Source organism: Callorhinus ursinus, unplaced genomic scaffold (genome assembly GCF_003265705.2).
Source record: "Callorhinus ursinus isolate GAN/ISIS: 27379988/994484 unplaced genomic scaffold, GSC_fseal_2.0 scaffold18, whole genome shotgun sequence".
Lineage (NCBI taxonomy): Eukaryota > Metazoa > Chordata > Mammalia > Carnivora > Otariidae > Callorhinus > Callorhinus ursinus.
The window spans coordinates 15,258,565-15,276,643 of record NW_027397080.1 but is presented as its reverse complement, the minus strand read 5'-3'; the positions used below and the strand labels follow the sequence as shown (position 1 = coordinate 15,276,643).

General features: G+C 37.3%; 1 protein-coding gene across 17 annotated transcripts in view; it reads left to right on the top strand.

Annotated features, from left to right (window-relative positions):
* Positions 1-18,079, top strand: part of EPB41 (erythrocyte membrane protein band 4.1) — a 203,040-nt gene that overhangs the window by 121,476 nt on the left and 63,485 nt on the right. For all 17 annotated transcript variants that reach the window (XM_073903077.1, XM_073903069.1, XM_073903072.1 and 14 more), the window contains 5 exons: positions 2,130-2,205; positions 4,702-4,920; positions 12,545-12,632; positions 15,451-15,603; positions 17,698-17,795. In XM_073903077.1, the coding sequence (XP_073759178.1) occupies positions 2,130-2,205; positions 4,702-4,920; positions 12,545-12,632; positions 15,451-15,603; positions 17,698-17,795 (634 nt within the window). The remainder of the gene's footprint in view (positions 1-2,129; positions 2,206-4,701; positions 4,921-12,544; positions 12,633-15,450; positions 15,604-17,697; positions 17,796-18,079) is intronic.

The following is an 18,079-nucleotide window of genomic DNA, read 5'->3' as shown; positions in this document are numbered from 1 at the left end:
AGGCTTCCCACTGAGCAGGGAGCCCGATGCGGGGCTCGATTCCAGGACTTCGGGATCATGACCTGAGCTGAAGGCAGACACTTAACGACTGAGCCACCCAGGGGCCCCAAGAGGGCAGAAATTTTAATGTTAAGATTTTTTAGAGCCTTTCCAGCCACCTTCCCCCCCCCTAAATATTCTCCATAAGGTATTACTAATTATATGTATGCTATTCTAGAGACTGTCACTAACTAAAGCTTAACTTTAATGTTTTTTTAATTCCAAGTGATTAACTTTTTTAGTCTCTATTGCATTGAACCCCGAGCTAGCTTGCAGTGAACCTGAATATCTTCACTAGCAACATACCAGACTTGTATCTCTTACATGGAAAAGAATAGGAACTGAAAATTTGGGTTCCTCTTCTTAAAATTGCTGTTAACAAAAGTAAAAGAGTTAATAATTGGGACATTTCTGTTTAGATGTGGTTATTTATAATACAGTTAAACTTCCTTGTTTTGGGTTAAATGGAGTGAAAAATTGAACCAGAATACAGGGGTTTTTTTGGTTTGTTTTCATTTGATTAGGTGTAGTAACATAAGGTCATTGGTGGATCTGGATTAATGGATAATTTTAATATATTAGTGCCTTTTTTCTGCCCCCTGGAGCTGTAGCATCCTCATATGACCTTCACAACAATGCTGTGAGATCAGTTACTTTATTTCATTCATTCACTCAACAAATATTTCTTGAGCATCTATGATCTACCAAGCACTGTTTTGGACACTAGGGATACATACCAAATAAAACAGAAAAAAATTTTTTTGCTCAGTAATTTGCAGTTTAGTAGGAGGAGACAAAGATTATTCTTTAAAAAAGTTATATGTTTATATCTAATAAGTAGTATATGTACAAAATTCAAATGGTATAAAAGTGTATACAGTGAAAATAGGTCTTCATCCTATTTTCCCCATCTTCATTTTCCTCTCTAAAAGTTCCCCTTCCTAACTTCCTAACTACTATAAATGGTTTAGTATATATCCTTATAGGGATTGTCTATGCATATATAATCATACCCTAACATATACTTCTTTCATGGTTGCTTTTTTTAAATTTAAATTTTAGCTTTTGAAAGATTTTTGTTTATTAGAGAGTGAACACAGCGAGGGGAAGGGCACTCCGGAGGGAGCGGGAGAGAATCCCAAACAGACTCCATGCTGAGTGAGAGCTCTATGAGGAGCTCCATCTCACGACCCTGAGATCATGACCTGAGCCGAAACCAAGAGTCGGGCATTTAGGCGGCTGAGCCACCCAGGCGCCCCTTATGGTTGCTTTCTCTATGCACTGTTCTTGACCTTGATATTTTTTTCACCTAACACTATATCTTGGAAATATATCTTCTCTTGCTAAATAAGTATATATTTAGGTTGTCTCCAGACATTTGTTATTACAAACAATATCTTATGCATATACCATTTGGACCATGTTTAGGCATATGTAATAGAACCATTTATGGAAATAGAGCTGGGAGGTGAAAGAATATATATGTTTTATGTTTTGAAAGATATGGTCAAATTGTTCTCCTTAGATATGGTTGTTGTATCAATTTATACTCATATTAACAATAGATAATTGTTTATTTTCCCCACCAATTCTGGATGTTATCAAGCTTTTTATATCAGTTACTTAACACAGAGCTCAAAGAGAAAAAAATCGCTTTCAAACTCTCTTAAGTGGTTCTAAATAACTTTTTCTTTCTTTCTTTCTTTCTTTATTTTTTTTTAAGGATTTTATTTATTCATTTGAGACACAGAGATACAGAGAGAGAGAAGAGAAAGCATGAGCAGGGGGAGAGGCAGAGGGAGAGGCAGAGGGAGAGGGAGAAGCAGGCTCCTTGCTGAGCCAGGAGCCCGACGTGGGGCTCGATCCCAGGACCCTGGGATCATGACCTGAGCCGAAGGCAGACGCTTAACCATCTGAGCCACCCAGGCGCCCCGAACTTTTTCTTTCTTTAATAAAAATCAAATTTTTTCCACAAAGCATGAGAATATTTAAAAAACCTCAGGAAAAGAAAACTTTGAATATTTTATGTACTTTTAACAATCAGAAACTTAGGTATAAGCCTACAATTCTTTTTGTGTTTACTTTTACAGGTGTCCCCTGGAATTTCACATTTAATGTAAAGTTTTATCCACCTGACCCAGCACAGTTAACAGAAGATATAACAAGGTAAATAATTGATTAATAGTTAAATATATAATAAGTAATTCTCATTATCATAAGCTCTGGGAATTTTTCTATTTAGAACTGAAGAAAAATGAAGTGCTTTTAAACTTAGGATGGAGAGCATCTGGCCTCTTCAAGACAGGTTTGCAAATAAGTGAGCCTAGAAGACTCATATATCTTTGACATGCCCGGAGGAAATTGGCAGGGGAATTAACCTTGCTTATCATGAGTACTATGCCAAGGTGTGTATAGGGCATCTATGAACCACATGCCCTCCGAAGGGCAAGACAAAAATATAAGTGATAAAATAGCTCTAGTACTTTCTCTTTTTAATACTGCTTCCCTACCGGGGGGTGGGGGGATGGGTTAGCCTGGTGATGGGTATTAAAGAGGGCACATTCTGCGTGGAGCACTGGGTGTTATGCACAAACAATGAATCATGGAACACTACATCAAAAACTAATGATGTAATGTGTGGTGATTAACATAACAATAAAAAATTATTTAAAAAAATACTGCTTCCCTACCATGTTTTCTGTTATAGGGATTAAAAAAGCTGAAATCTGATTTATTATTATTTCTTGTGTGTGTGTGTATGTGTGTGTTATTATTTCTTCTTATCTCTCTTTAAAGTGTATGATTAGGTGCATAATCCTCATGAACTGAATCTTCCTCAGTAATTTTTAAGCCCACTTAGTTTATGAAATAAATCTTGTACCCTTTGAAAACAACTTCCTGATTTTAGGAAAGTGGCCTTTATTGGGTTCTATATAAATACTAAGTTAAAAAAAGAAAATGGAATCTTAGAATGCTACTGTACATATTTATATCCATAACACCTTGCATGATCCTTATACATAGTAGGTGCTTGGCAATGGAATTGTTGGTTGCTGAGAAAATGCTTTCTAGTTCTGATTTTGCTGTCCACTATCTGACTTCAGACATATATACAGTCTCTGTACCTCAGTTTTCAGATCTCTCAAATAGGAGGATAGCCTAAGTAAACTCTTAAGTCTGATTGTCAAGTACAGTGAAATTTTTAAAAAATTATTCTTTGTCTAGTTAATCCTTAGTACATGCTTGAAGTTGACATGCCATCTCTGCCTGAAAAAAAAATTGTTTTTGTTATTTCTTTTTCTCAGGTAATATTTGTCTCTTAGAGTTGCTTCTCAGTCGTCTTTCTTCATTGAGGTTATGTATAAAACAAAACAAATCCCTAAAATTCTTTGCTAATTACCTACATTTTAGAGGAGTTTAAGATCCTTGTGATTTGGTTGGCATTCCCCTTTTTTTAAAAAAATATGTAGTGACTAATCATAGTTAGCAGAAGCGGTTGTTGATACTTACATTATTCAACATCTTGTTATGGTCAAACCAAGGATATAATTTGAATCAATACAGGAATTTTCAGTTGCATCATATCTCCCAGCTTTCCTGTTTGGTAAAACAGTCTATATTGGTCAACTCAGCTAGAAAAAGTGCTAAGGAGGTCAGGATCATAGATGTAAACATGGTACTGATAGAGATGAGTGTCTAACGTATGTAGGCGCACTCTGTTCTATTGACCAGTTTCAAGCCCAGTTTGAATTCCCAATACTTTAGCACATGGATGGAATCAGTCTTACAATATGATAGTGTGTGGAAGGCTACATGCAGCTTAGCCCATCTTGAAGGGAAAAGAACTGAAACTGTTCATCCCCTGGTAAAAATGTGTCAATTATGTCATTGTTATATATGAAGGACAGTATCTACACGTTTGGCAAAGCAGTATGATAGAAGGAGTCCAGTTTTGGAGCCAAACAACCTTTGTTACTATATGACATTGAGCAAGCTTAGTCTTTGAAGCTGCCTCCCTATCTGTAATCTGGTAATGATACCCACTTCACAAGTTTTTTTGTGAAAATTAGGTGAGATAATTTATATGTATATGGTACTTAATGTACTCAATAAAATATTAATTTCCTTACCTCCTTCAGACTTTTCCCAACTTTACCTCTTTTCTTTCTTTCTTTTTTGTTATTGATATATAATTGACATATACCATTGTATTAATTTCAAGTATATAACAGAATAATTTGATATTTGCATGTATTATGAAATGATCACCACAATAAGTCTAGTGCATAACCATCACCATACATAATTACAAAAATGTTTTTCCTGGTGATGAGAACTTTTAAGATCTACTGTCTTAGCAACTTCCTCTTTCTAAGTTGCCTTCCAAACATGAGTCCAACATAGTTACAGGGTTGTTGTTGGGTTTTTATAATGTTTTACATGGAAAAATTTTAAAACACATGGAAAAGAAAAAATAATAGTATGATGAACAATCATATAACCACTACCTAGATTGAACAATTACTAATATTATTTCATATTTATTTAATCTCTCGTTTTTCTCTGTCCTTCCCTCCCTCTCACTCCCCTTTTCTTCCTCTTTCTCTATATTTTGTCTTTGTTGTTGCTGACATGGTAATTTTTTTTCTCTTTTGCCTGTAGATACTATTTATGCCTTCAGCTTCGACAGGACATAGTTGCAGGACGTCTGCCCTGTTCCTTTGCAACCTTAGCATTATTAGGTTCTTACACCATCCAGTCTGAGCTGGGAGACTATGACCCAGAACTTCATGGTGCCGATTATGTTAGTGATTTTAAACTGGCCCCAAATCAGACCAAGGAACTTGAAGAGAAGGTCATGGAACTGCATAAGTCATACAGGTAAATATGTCTCCAGGTTTTTTCTGTGTTTGTTTTGGCAATAAGTTTAAACCGTTGACCTGGTTTTGATTCAGTGTTTGTTTTAGAGGGGATGTGGTGCTGTAGAGTCAGCTCAAGCCCCTCCACTGTTCGACTTTGAGCAAATCACTTAAGCCCTCTGAACCTCAGTTTTCTCATCAGAATAACAGGTGTTGTGTTGAAGGATGAAAACTAAATGAGGTAATAGATGTAAAGCACTAAGCACTGTGTCTGGCACATAATAGGTGCTCAGTAAATGTTAGCTCTTGTTGCCTTACTTTTTTTTTTCAGATTTTAAACTTATTATGCTGAATTAGATACTTTAAGATCCTTAAAGCAGGGGCTCTTAGGATCTGTGTACATGGATAGACTCCAGAGGACCCATGAGACCCCTGAGGGAATTTTGAAAAGTCTTTATTGAATTCAATGCTTTTTTGCATGGAAATAATTAGTGATGTTGGAATGTATCATAACAAATTGATCAAAACCAAGGGCATATGGTCAGACTGAACTGGGTTGAGATCTTGGCTCTGCTTGGTCCTGGCCTTGTGACCTTGAGTTATTCACTTAACCTCTCTGAGCCTCAGGTTCCTTATATGTCTGATGGAACTTATTTCCTCAGAGGAAATAGGGTGATGGATGGGATTAGAAAAGGTATTATGTGGAAAAACTTTTTTTTTTAAGATTTTATTTATTTATTTGTCCGAGAGAGAGAGAGAGAACGAGCACAAGCAGGGGGAGTGGCAGGCAGAGGGAGAAGCAGACTCCCCACTGAGCGAGGAGCCCGATGTGGGACTCCATCCTAGGACCCTGGAATCATGACCTGAGCCGAAGGCAGATACTTAACTGAGTGAGCCACCCAGGCATCCCTGTGGAAAGACTTAATACAGTGTCTTACACATTGTCAAAATTCAGTAAATGTTAGCTAATATTAAAGTGCCAGAATAATTTGTGTTTCTTCCCACTATACATCCCATGGTTATTTGAGGGACTTGCTAACACTGCATTTTACAGGCTGCCTTAGCTTATTAACGTGAATATCTGATGTTGGTCTTGAGTTAGTAGTACCCTGAGTTATGTTAGTCTGAATTAGGAGAATCCAGGTATCTTCTAAATCAGATATTTTAAAAATTTATAAATATGTGAAATAATGTCACTTTTTTTTACTACATTTTGGGAAAATATTGTTATTTTTCACACAAAAAAGTTATGAACGTTAAAATATGAGCTTATTGTTATTTAAAGATTTAATAAGTATTTAAAAATCTTCTTAGTTTTAATTTCTAATGTAGTGAGTATTGATAGATATAACCCATGTAAAGAAAAGCTCTTTGGAGACCTCAATAATTGTTAAGAGAGGGAAGGGATCCTAAGGTCAAAAAGTTTGAGAACCACTGAGCTAGGCAGTGAGAAGCATGGGCTCTGGAATCAGCCTGTTGTACTTTGAATTCAGACTCCATTCCTTATTAACTTTTTGACTCTTAGTAAATGACTTAAGCTCTCTAAGCTTCAGTTTTCTCATCTGAAAAATAAGGGTAATGATATGAATTTTGTGATTGTTAAAAATGTGAAGCGCATTGCATGATGACTAGTATATAGTGAGAGTATTTGCTAGGATAATAATTCTTAATGCCATTTTACAAGTGATGGATGTGAATCTGGGTTTAGAGAACTACTTTTTGGAACTTAAGAGAATTTAAACCCAAATAAGTGAAATGATCTCAAAAGACAGGTGAATATAGTCCAGTTGATGTTCTTTTAGGTATATGGGTAGAAATTAAGCAATAATGGATCTCCATGACTAGAAAATGTAGAGGTCTGACATCTTGGAATTTACTTGCTCCTTTTTGGAAAGATTGGCACCATTTACAAACAGAAAGCCTAATGGAAAATTTAATTATGTCCAACAACATGGCATTTTAACTAATCCAGAGAAACTTCTACTGAGGCAGAAGCATTTTACTATGCATTGAAAAGTACAAGCAAATACCACCCTGTTCTCAGATAAATAGAAGACCGCCTACTTACATGGAACCCTTAGTTAGTGGCCCTTTGCCCAGATAGACTTTGAAGTTATAATTAACACTGTAAATTTATACTAGCAAATCAAGATTGCTTTAAAATTAATTGCCCTCCATTGATGGGTAGTAGGAAAGTATGTAAACTTGTCAGTTGTCCCCCACTTAATTATTTGAAATCTCAGTCCTTAATTAGGGGATGTAACAAACATTATTAAGAGGCTGTCACATAACATTGGAACTCACTGAATGGCTTTGTATCCAGACCCCACTTGCTCAAAATAAATACAGAGAAACTTTGTTTTAACTTCTCTTTTTAATGAGCAAGAGTTAACCAGTGCCAGAACTCTCTGGTTAGATACTTTTGTAAGCTTTCAAGTAGTAAATTATTGGGTGATACTGAATAAATTCTTAATGGCTTAGAGGTATCTAACGTCTTCCTAGCTAGTTTATTATACTTCAAGAGTCTTTGAAAATCTAGGAGAAACCCTGATCTTTTAAAAGTTTAAGTTGAAAATAATTTGAATTTAATTTGTGGTATTAAATTTGTAAAATACATGTGTTGTATTTACATGTACAGTTCTGTGGGTAGTGGGAATATGAGAGATTTTCTCTCCCCCCCACCATGTGCTTATACAATGAATGTATGGTTTTATAATCAGAAAAAGCTTCCTGAAAGAATTTTGTTTTGCTATTAGGTAGGGGAGAGCAAGATAGTCATCCATGCAGAGAGGCAGTCTGGCTGGGGATATTGGGTCTAAGCAGGGTGGTGGGAGTATTCATGGGTAGGGGGCCAGCCTGGTGTGAGGAGTCAGAGCTCAAGCAGTACAAAGAGGGTAGTCATGTATGGGCCTGTGGTGGTAGTTATCAGAGGCAGAGCAGATTGAGAAGGGCATCCATGTGGGGGTAAGGCCTGCATCGGGTGGAGGCCTTCGCATGGGGTGGTACCTGATACAGGGTGTTGAAGCCTGAGCAGGGTGAAGAACATGTCCATGAAAGGGATAGCCTAATACCAGGAGTCAGAACCTGAGTGAGGTAAGGAGGGCATCCCTGGGTGAGGAGCAGCCCCACATGGGGGGAGTTCAGAGTCCAGTCAAGGTGAGGAAGGTATCCATGTAGGGGAGGAGTCACTGGCAGCGGTGAGAGATTGGTTATATACAAGGTGTTGATCAAATTAGTCAATATCTTGATGATGATGGGAGTCAGGTTTTTTACTGTCAGTAGAGGGAGATTCACATTATGAAGAGGGAGAAACCCTGTGGTATTGCATTGAAACTGGTGGTTTCAATGCTAACTCATGATTCCCAATGATAGGTAGATAGGTAGCTAGCTAGCTAGATAGATAGGCAGATGTGTAAATAGGCACACACACATACATACATGCATGCATACTAACATACTATAACTCTACATTGTTTGAGAAAGGAGTGCTCAAAAAATGACAGAAATGATCAGAAGGATACAGAATCCAGCTTGGAGAGGCTCCTACTGACCAAATCTGGGCCAATTTAAGCACTAAAATAAATAAGGACAATTGATTATATTGCATTGAATGAAATGAAATCTGTGAGTCCATACCGATATAAATGAGTAAATTGGAAATTTGATAAGGAATAGGATATTCAGAAGGTTTCAAAATACATTCCCACAGGGATGCCTGGGGGGCTCAGTCGGTTAAGCATCTGCCTTCAGCTCAGGTCATGATCCCAGGGTCCTGGGATCGAGTCCCGCATCGGGTTCCCTGCTCTGTGGGGAGTCTGCTTCTCCCTCTGTCTGCTGCTCCCCCTGCTTGTGCTCTCCCACTCTTTCTCTCTGACAAATAAATAAACAAAATCTTAAAAAAAAATACATTCCAACAAAATGGTTATTAATTACGAAGAGATAAATAGGAATTTCACAGAAGAGAAGCCTGGCAGACATCAGTGATCAAAACGAACATCATCTATGAAGGGACATATTGAACACGGAGCCACTTCTGTGCTATTCCTGTCAAAGATGCAAAACCTGAATCAGTTCATGGAGAAACATCAGACCCAAATTGAGGTGCATTCTATAGAATAAATGGCCTGTAATTATCAAAAGGTCAAGATTATGAAAGTCAAAGGAAGATTAAGGAACTGTTCCAGACCGAAGAAGACCAGAGACATGAACTAAATGAAACTCATGGTGCTAACTAAACTGGGCCTTTCTACTGTACAGAACACTTTTTAAAAAACTGGCCAAACTTGAGTGGGGTCTGAGGATTAGGTAGCAGTAATGTATTAATAATTATTCCCTGCTTTTGATGGTTGCATAGAGGTTATATAGGAGAATGTCCTTGTTCGTAGGAATTACACATTTTAAAGTGTTTTGGGAGTGATGGGTCATCTGGTTGACAGTTTGCTCTCAGGTAGTTGAGGAAAAAATGATTGGCATTGTAGGTAACTTCTAAGTTTAAGCATGTTTCAATAATCAGCTAAACTTCAAATATAAGTATTATTTTCAACTAACAAGAAAATTCATAGTTTTAAAAGTTAAAGATCTCTTCTTACTACCTGCCCTTAATACAGTTTTATCTATCTATGTATCTATCTATCTTTTTAAAAAATATATAGTTATTTAATTAATCTCCACCCAGCGTGGGCCTTGAACTCACAACCCCAAGATCAAGAGTCGCGTACTCTTCCAACTGAGCCAGTCAGGTGCTCCTGCCCTTAATACAATTTTAAAGCATGCTTACTTAGAGAAGCATTTAAATACATAGTTTGAAACTTAAATCTGTATTTAAATTGACCCCATTAACGTCCCTTAGAGTTGGAGGAGTAACTAGAAAAGATTTTATCACAATTGCCTCATTTAATGTTTTAAAATGTGTCTTCAAGTTCAAGTGATCAAAATTTTTCTCTTTTATGAATTGTGTATAGATGTTCCACTGTACTATCATCAGAAACTGAAAGTTACAGGGGTGCCTGGGTGGCTCAGTCAGTTGAATGGGTGACCCTTGATTTCGGCTCAGATCATGATCTTGGGATCGTGGGATTAGTCCCCGTGTCGGCTCCGCACTCAGTAGTGAACCTGTTTGGGATTCTCTCCTCTCCTTCTGCCCCTCCCCCACTGCTCACACATTCTCTCTCTCTCAAATAAATAAATCTTAAAAAAATTTTAAAAAAGAAACCTAAAGTTGCAATAATAATAAATATATTTTGCAGAGCAGTTTCACAACCATTATCTCATTTTTATCCTACATAGTCACATTCATTCATTCAGCAAACAAAAAGGTCATTGCCTATCCTAGTCTCTGGAATTAGGTATTATCATGGATCTTACTTTATAATTAAGGGATTGAGGGAGACACCAGGTCACCACTCTTACGTGCGGGAGGCATGATTCCAGCGTGAGTAATGTGACTTGAAGTCCAGTCTAAAGCCTGCCGCCTTAAGAGTCACAACTGCGCATGACTATGTGATCCCTCAGGGCCTTATTTCTTCATCAGCAAAATCAAAATGTTGGATTCTGTAATCTTCAAGCTCCATTCCACCATCAAAATCCTAAAATTGAAGCCATTGATAATAGTAACAACAACAAAAACTAAAATGATTGGGACTAACCTTAACTAGAAAAGTATATAACTTTATGTGGAAAAAAAACCCTATAAAACTTTCCTGAGGGCGCCTGGGTGGCTCAGTCGTTAAGCATCTGCCTTCGGCTCAGGTCATGATCCCGGGGTCCTGGGATCGAGTCCCACATCGGGCTCCCTGCTCGGCGGGAAGCCTGCTTCTCCCTCTCCCACTCCCCCTACTTGTGTTCCTGCTCTCACTGTCTCTCTCTGTCAAATAAATAAATAAAATCTTTAAAAAAAAAAAACTTTCCTGAGATGCTTTATTTTTTATTTTTTAAAAGATTTTATTTATCTATTTGACAGAGAGACACAGCAAGAGAGGGAACACAAGCAGGGGGAGTGGGAGAGGGAGAAGCAGGCTTCCCACAGAGCAGGGAGCCTGATGCGGGGCTCTACCCCAGGATCCTGGGATCATGACCTGAGCCGAAGGCAGATACCCAACGACTGAGCCACCCAGGCACCCCACCTGAGATGCTTTAAAAAAAGATTTTATTTATTTGAAAGAGAGAGAGAAAGAAGGGGCATTAAAAAAAAAGATTTTATTTATTTGAAAGAAAGAAGGGGCATTAAAAAAAAAGATTTTATTTATTTGAAAGAAGGAAGGGGCAGAGGCAGAGAATCCCAAGCTGACTCCACGCTGAGTGCGGAACCCATCACAGGGCTCGATTCCACGACCATGAGATCATGACCTGAGCTGAAACCAAGAAAAGGTGGCTCCATCCACTGAGCCACCCAGGCACCCCATTCCTGAGATGTTTTTAGTGACTAGAATACACAGACTTGCATATGTATTTTCCCATTCTCCTTTTGTGTGTGTGTGTTCAATTTTAGATCTACTAAATAGAACTCAGGTGTGATAATTAGTGCTTGTAGGAAAAAAAGTTTATTTGGGGAGGCTGAGTCATTAACAAATCTGCAGACTATGTCCTGAGATTTTGGTGGTTGTTCCAAGGAACCCTTTGTTCTTTTTAATGAAAGTAAAGACAGATGGGTTTAGAAGAGACTTTCTTCTGTTAAATGAATAGGCCACTCCTGCTTTGTTTAGTTTAAGGCAGTCCTCTGGGAAACAGGCATGTATACCGTTTTTCTTTGGGGGTGTGGCAGCATTATTGTTAGTATGAAGTTATATTTGATTGGCCTGAATTGTGCAGCTCTAGGAGTGATATCTTTTTCTTCAGAGCTCAACATAACAGCTCATGAGTGGGGAAAGTTACAAAGGAGAAGGAAAGATCATCACAGTGAGCATTTAGACAGTGAGACTGATTGTTTTCAAACAAATCTAATTCATTATATGCCTAGTAATGAAGACATCTTAATAACAGAGAAAGCAGCCCCATTATCTACATGCTTCTATTAACCAATTTATTTTGTTTAGATTAGTGGGCAGGACACCATCTGTTACCAGAAAATTTCTTTTCATCAAGCTTGCTCCCATTAAGTCTCCAGTTAAGTAACTTCAGCTGCCCTCCTGTTTCATTTCCATAATAATTCAGGAGTATGGAAAGAAAAAGGCAGCTAAGAGGATATTGTAAATTGTACCATGCCCTCAGAGGATTTAATTTGGTCACCTCCTTGGCAAGAAAAACTAGTAGGAGGAGTTTGTGTGTGTTAGAGAAAAAGGCTGAGAGGAGAGGGAGGGTAGAGCTGATGGTGGTGCGGCAGCTATAAGGAAATTGTTTAGCAGGATATTTTTTAAAACCTTTTTTTCCTAATAGTTTTTTGGTGACTTTGTTTTTCTCCAAGATCTCTTTTTACTAAGACATATATCAATGATTTAGACACAGGTAGTGATAAGAATCCTTTTCCCTAATATTTTACTTTCAGGACTATGAAATATATCCATATCCATATTGGTGTGTGTGTGTGTGTGTGTGTACATATATACAATATATATATTGTGTGTTTATATAAAGTGCAACTAATATACAAATGTTATTATTGTAGAAGATGGCACTATGATGCTGAACTTCTAATTTTTATTTTGCCAAAGGTCCATGACTCCAGCTCAAGCTGACCTGGAATTTCTTGAGAATGCCAAAAAGTTGTCTATGTATGGTGTTGACCTTCATAAAGCAAAGGTAATGAATGATATCTTTGGCCTTTATTAATATACATGTATCAGAACTGGGTCATATAATACTTGTTGCCAACTTTTATCTGGGGTATTGTAAAACATTCAAAAGAGATTGTTCTTGTTAGAATTTTAAGTGTTTAATTTGAATTGCCCCTTTGCAGTTCTACTGTCAGAATGAAATTTCACATTGAAGCCCCTGTAAGGATCAAAGATATTTCACCTAGAGTGGAAGAAGTGATATTTTCCTAAAATGCAGATGCATTTGAAACTATAAAGTGGCAGCAAGGCATGTTTCACAACCAGCATCACCTACATCAGAGTCACTGGGGCATTTATTAGATATGCAGATTCTCAAGATCCTCCCAGATTTACTGAATTACTTTGGACAAGACACCAGAGCTCTAACTTGAATGAACATGTAAATTACTCTCACTCACACCTGAATATGAAAACCATTGGCCTAAGGTAGTGGTTCTCAAAGTGTGGTCTCCTAATCAGCGTTTAGCATCATCCAGGAACTTGTTAGAAATGCACATTTCAGGCCCCATCCCAGACTTAACTGAATCAGAATTGCTGCAGGTAGAGCCCAGCAATCTGATTTCACAAGCTCTCCAGGTGATTCTAATGCACATGGGATGAACCACAGTGGCTCATTTGGAAACTACTGGGTCAGGGAATTGGAAACTTAAGCTTTAGTCCTAGTTCTGCCTAATACAGCCTAATAGGATAAACTTAAGGGAAGTTGCTTGACTTCTCTCATCTTCACCTACTGAAGTGTTTGGGGGTGGCAAGGGTGTGTGTGAGGAGTTTGTGAGGGAATGGGCTCAAGGGATGATGTGAGGTTCATTTAGAGGAACTTAACTAGGGTGTATGATGAGGGGACTCAAAACCATGTCCAGTGAGAAAGCAAAGGAATAGGGATACTTAGCCCCTAGAAGAGAAAGTTTAGGGAAGACATAAAGCCTGTCTTTGTGTATTTGAAGGATTGTTGTGTGAAACAGAGATTTTACTATGGCTCCAGGTATAAGGCTAGAGCTAGTCAAATGGAAATTACAGGGAAATACCATTCAGCATAGTTTGACAAATTGCAGAACAGTCAGAGCTTTACTAAGATGGAATGGGCCCCTAGCTACCATAGTAATTATTTCGTGCCTATAGCATGAAAGGTCCTTTTAGTCCAGTCACACACCAGATGTTTGAATGTCCTTTTTTCTAAATTCCCACCAAGCGATTATTCTACCTGGAATAGCTCCGTGACAGAATGCTCACTACCTTATATTCCAGGATAGGTAGAATAATTGCTTGGTAGGAATTTAGAAAAAAGGACATTCAAACATCTGTTGTGGGATTGGACTAACAAACTTTCATGCTTCTCCCACTCTGAATAGCTGATATCTGAAGATTCTTCCTTCTTTAGATTCTGTTAAATCGAATAAAATTTCATTGCATGTTAGTGGTTTTTCGTAAAATGTTGCTCTGGATTGTTTTGGCCTGGGTGCTTTTGTGAATCTCTAAAGTAGATGATAGAAAGATCAGATCAGAAATTGTTTGGTTTTGCTTCTCAGTTCCTGCTGTAGGCTGATGTCGATGCAGTAATTATCAGGAATAGATGAAGAAGTCAAGCAGCATATTCCTTTCCCAAATGTTGTAAAGCAAATTGTTTCTCCAAAACATATAATGAAGAGAGAGATAAAGCCACAGGTTTTAAGAATTTAAGAGGGCATCTTCTGGGAAATTCTGAGTTATATAGTCATTGAGTTAGAGCTGTTAATAATTTTTACCTCTCAGTTGTGTTTGTACATAACATATAGGCACTAACATGTTTCTCTATGCTCAATTTGGGAAAAGGAATAGTCAAGAAACATTTAACTCTGTGTTTTGATTACCTATCTAAATAGTCATTGGTAGAGATTTACTCAAGTGAAATTTATTTTCCTTATTTGCAGACACAGATTAATATTATATATTTAATTTTTAAAAATTACTAAGGAGGCATAGAAATGTGGCTTTATCTTGCTGTTCCTTCTTAACTTTGGGATAATATTTATAATTTAATATACTTAACATCAATAATTACAAGAGTCTGAGATTCTCTCATACTGAGTTTATACAGGAATAGAGTCAGCTCCTTTACTTATGAATTTTGGATGAATGACCACATTATCATAAAAAAATATAATTGTGCATGTGTATGTGGTAGTAGACATATTCCTCAGCCCTAGCCTCCAGAAGTCATGTGGTCTACAGACTTAAACCTACGTGTATAGGACATAGGTAGCTGCTATTAGCCACCATAGTAATTATTTACTGATTATGATAGTGACAGATTTGAATATTTAGAATGAGAACATGAATGTTTACCCTAGAATTTTCATATACAGACAGGCATGGTAAAAGCAGATGAGTGTCTCTTTTTGGCTTATTAAGGAACACCTTTTTGGAGAAAACAGAGGCTCAGTTTTATGGGAGAAGTGTTGTAAAGTTAGATGAAGTGCAAGCCCAATGACATTTCACAGTGGCTTTGAGGGGTGGCTGTGGTGGCTGCATTGCTCCTTCTAGGAGTTAGTTCCTTCAGTGGGTAAGATGTGTACATCCATGTTTCTTGGACAAGAAAAGAGCAGGTGTTCACTCACAGTGGTGTGGTAACATTTTTACATGGACTCAGTAGTCCCATGACTTATGATTGTAAGGTCAAGCTTTACTTCTTAATGTATGCTTTGTAAGTGTTTTTGGTTATTGATAGGTTCAGATTATCAAATAATAGTCAACCATGTGTTGGGCACTTTGCTGAAGACTGAACTGCCAACACTTTTCTTTTTCAGGACTTGGAAGGAGTGGATATCATCCTAGGTGTCTGTTCTAGTGGCCTTCTGGTTTATAAAGATAAGCTGAGAATTAACCGCTTTCCTTGGCCCAAAGTGCTGAAGATTTCTTACAAACGTAGCAGCTTTTTCATCAAGATCCGTCCTGGAGAGGTACAGCATTCATGCTTCTTTCCTCCTGAATCAAGCATGGACTATGTTGAAAACATCTTTTCATTCTCTTTTTATGTCATCTAAGACGTCTCTCTGTAGCTAACTGTTCAGGAACTGGTAATTCTGTTTTCTAAATTAATCTGCCCCATAATGCTTCTTGTCTTCCTTACTACTGATCTTCTGGACATTTCTCTGTATCTAAGTAAATACATCACGGCCAAAAGTGAATCTTGGATTGATAAACTTGTTCCTTGTTTACTTCAGGTAAAATCCTTGATGGGAAAATATTTATTAATATTTATAAATTAAGTAGCAGGAGATTTTTAAATTGTGGGGTTAAGATACTCATGTTTTGCACCACCAACACCTTACCTCATATAATTAAGATTTATTTGTATGTGTAGCTCCTAGTGGTTACTAAGAATGTATTCTAGGTCAAGTTCTAGATTTTTAATAGAGTTCGTTGTTCAACTCATCCAGACAACCCAGTTATTAGTTGGTGTTCAAGATTTAGGATATACTAATGCTGACCAAACTTAACTTTTACATTTAGGAGCCATCAAGGCACAGCAGAAAATTATTTAAGTAGGCATTAAAACAAGTTCTAGCTCCTACTCTGCCACTGCCACTACTAAGCAAAATACCCAGGACAAATCTAGGACTCAGCTTCCTTATCATTGGAGTGGGATAATACCTTCTCTGTCACAGTTGATTTGAAGATCAAATGAGATGACAGCTGTAAAAGCTCTACATGAGAAAGTAATGCACTAATGTATATGGCTTTGTGTGTGTGTGTATCACCATCTGCTGGTGGAAAATGGCTCGTTATTTTAGCTTGGATATACTGGATGTGCGGCCTTAAAAATCTTGGATAAGCTCAATGAAGCATTTATTTAATACCATCATTACTTACTGTGCCTAGCGAAGAGGAGTCAATGTCTTCCCTCAGAAGTTTCAAATCTAAGAGGCATTCAGTCACCAAATATTTATTGATTGAGGGCTTTCTTTGTGCCAGGCACTATTCTTGGGTCTAGGAATATAATAGTGAATAAAAGAGTTCATCCCTAACCAATCTTACATTTTAATGTGGGAAGGCAGAAAATTTATACACACACACACACACAAATAAATAGGGTAAAGGAAGTCCTTGGGTTTTTTGAATGTCAACTATATGATACATACTAAAACATAGAATTCTTATTGAAGAAAGCAGTTAGGAACAACAAAAGGATTTTGAGATGTGGAGTGTTATGTCTACAGAGGGTGATATAGCAGTAGCATGGTATAGTAGAAACCATGAAAATCTGGTTCTGCCACTTGATAGCTATGAGACTGAGCAAATAACTTCTGTGATCTTAGTTTCTTCATGTGTAAAAATATAGATGATACTATCTAATCATAGTATTATTGGCAATAGTAGGCACTAAATATAAATGTCAGTTTCTTTTCTATCTTATAAAGTATGCTTAAGGTAGAAACAAAGAAGCAAAAGACTAGCAGGACAGTGTTTCTTGTATCCTTGGCAGGTTATGATTTGCTTCAGTCAAAGAGGTCTCCAGATAAATAATGGTCAGTCAAAGGAAAAAAAGAGAAAACATTTAATAATTTGGGAATCTAGTTTGAGCCAAAATCTTTAGCTCCTATTACTAAAAACAATTGCATAATAATATTGATTGATTGGAGGAATCATGTTTTCCCATTCCCTGATCATATTGTAGTCAAGTATCCCAAATGTAGGCAGTGACCAAGAAAGAGTAATGTCCAGACAGTCAAAAGGTCACTTAATTATGTCTCAGAAAAATGTACAGTGTGTGTAGGGGGGAATGGGTTCTGAACAAAATAAAATGCATAAATAATATAAGACGCATTCCCTGGCTTCTCTGCTGTGGAAAAAGCCACCTTCAGTGAGTAGATCTCTTCTGGTAAGTAGGAAAAAATTTCAAATGAAAATTTTCAATTTCAACTGAAAAATTTCAATTTCTTAGACTAGTCGTAACAGTCTTTATAATGTCCTCTTCTGTAACACTGTATTTCTCTGGTACTGGATCACTTTAGTCAAATAATTGTGTTTCATGTTTATTCGCATTTTTATAGCAAGAACAATATGAGAGTACCATTGGATTCAAACTTCCCAGTTACCGAGCAGCTAAGAAATTATGGAAAGTCTGTGTAGAGCATCACACGTTTTTCAGGTATTGTTCTCACTTAAGTATTTTTCAAGGATAAATTATTTATGCATGTTTCTATTTGAAGCCTGCTATTGAAGTTCCCTTCTTTGTATGGCTGGCATTCTTTTATTTAGCTCGGGTGAGATCATCTTAAGCAAGACAAAATAAATCCAGTTCTCCTCCCTTGGGTTGAAAAATATTCCTTAACATTCCCAGAGCATCTTTCTGTGTGTGGTAGAAGGAGAATAGAAGGGAGGAAAAGGAATCTGTGTTTACTAGGGGCTCTGTGATCATCCTAACTGGAGCTA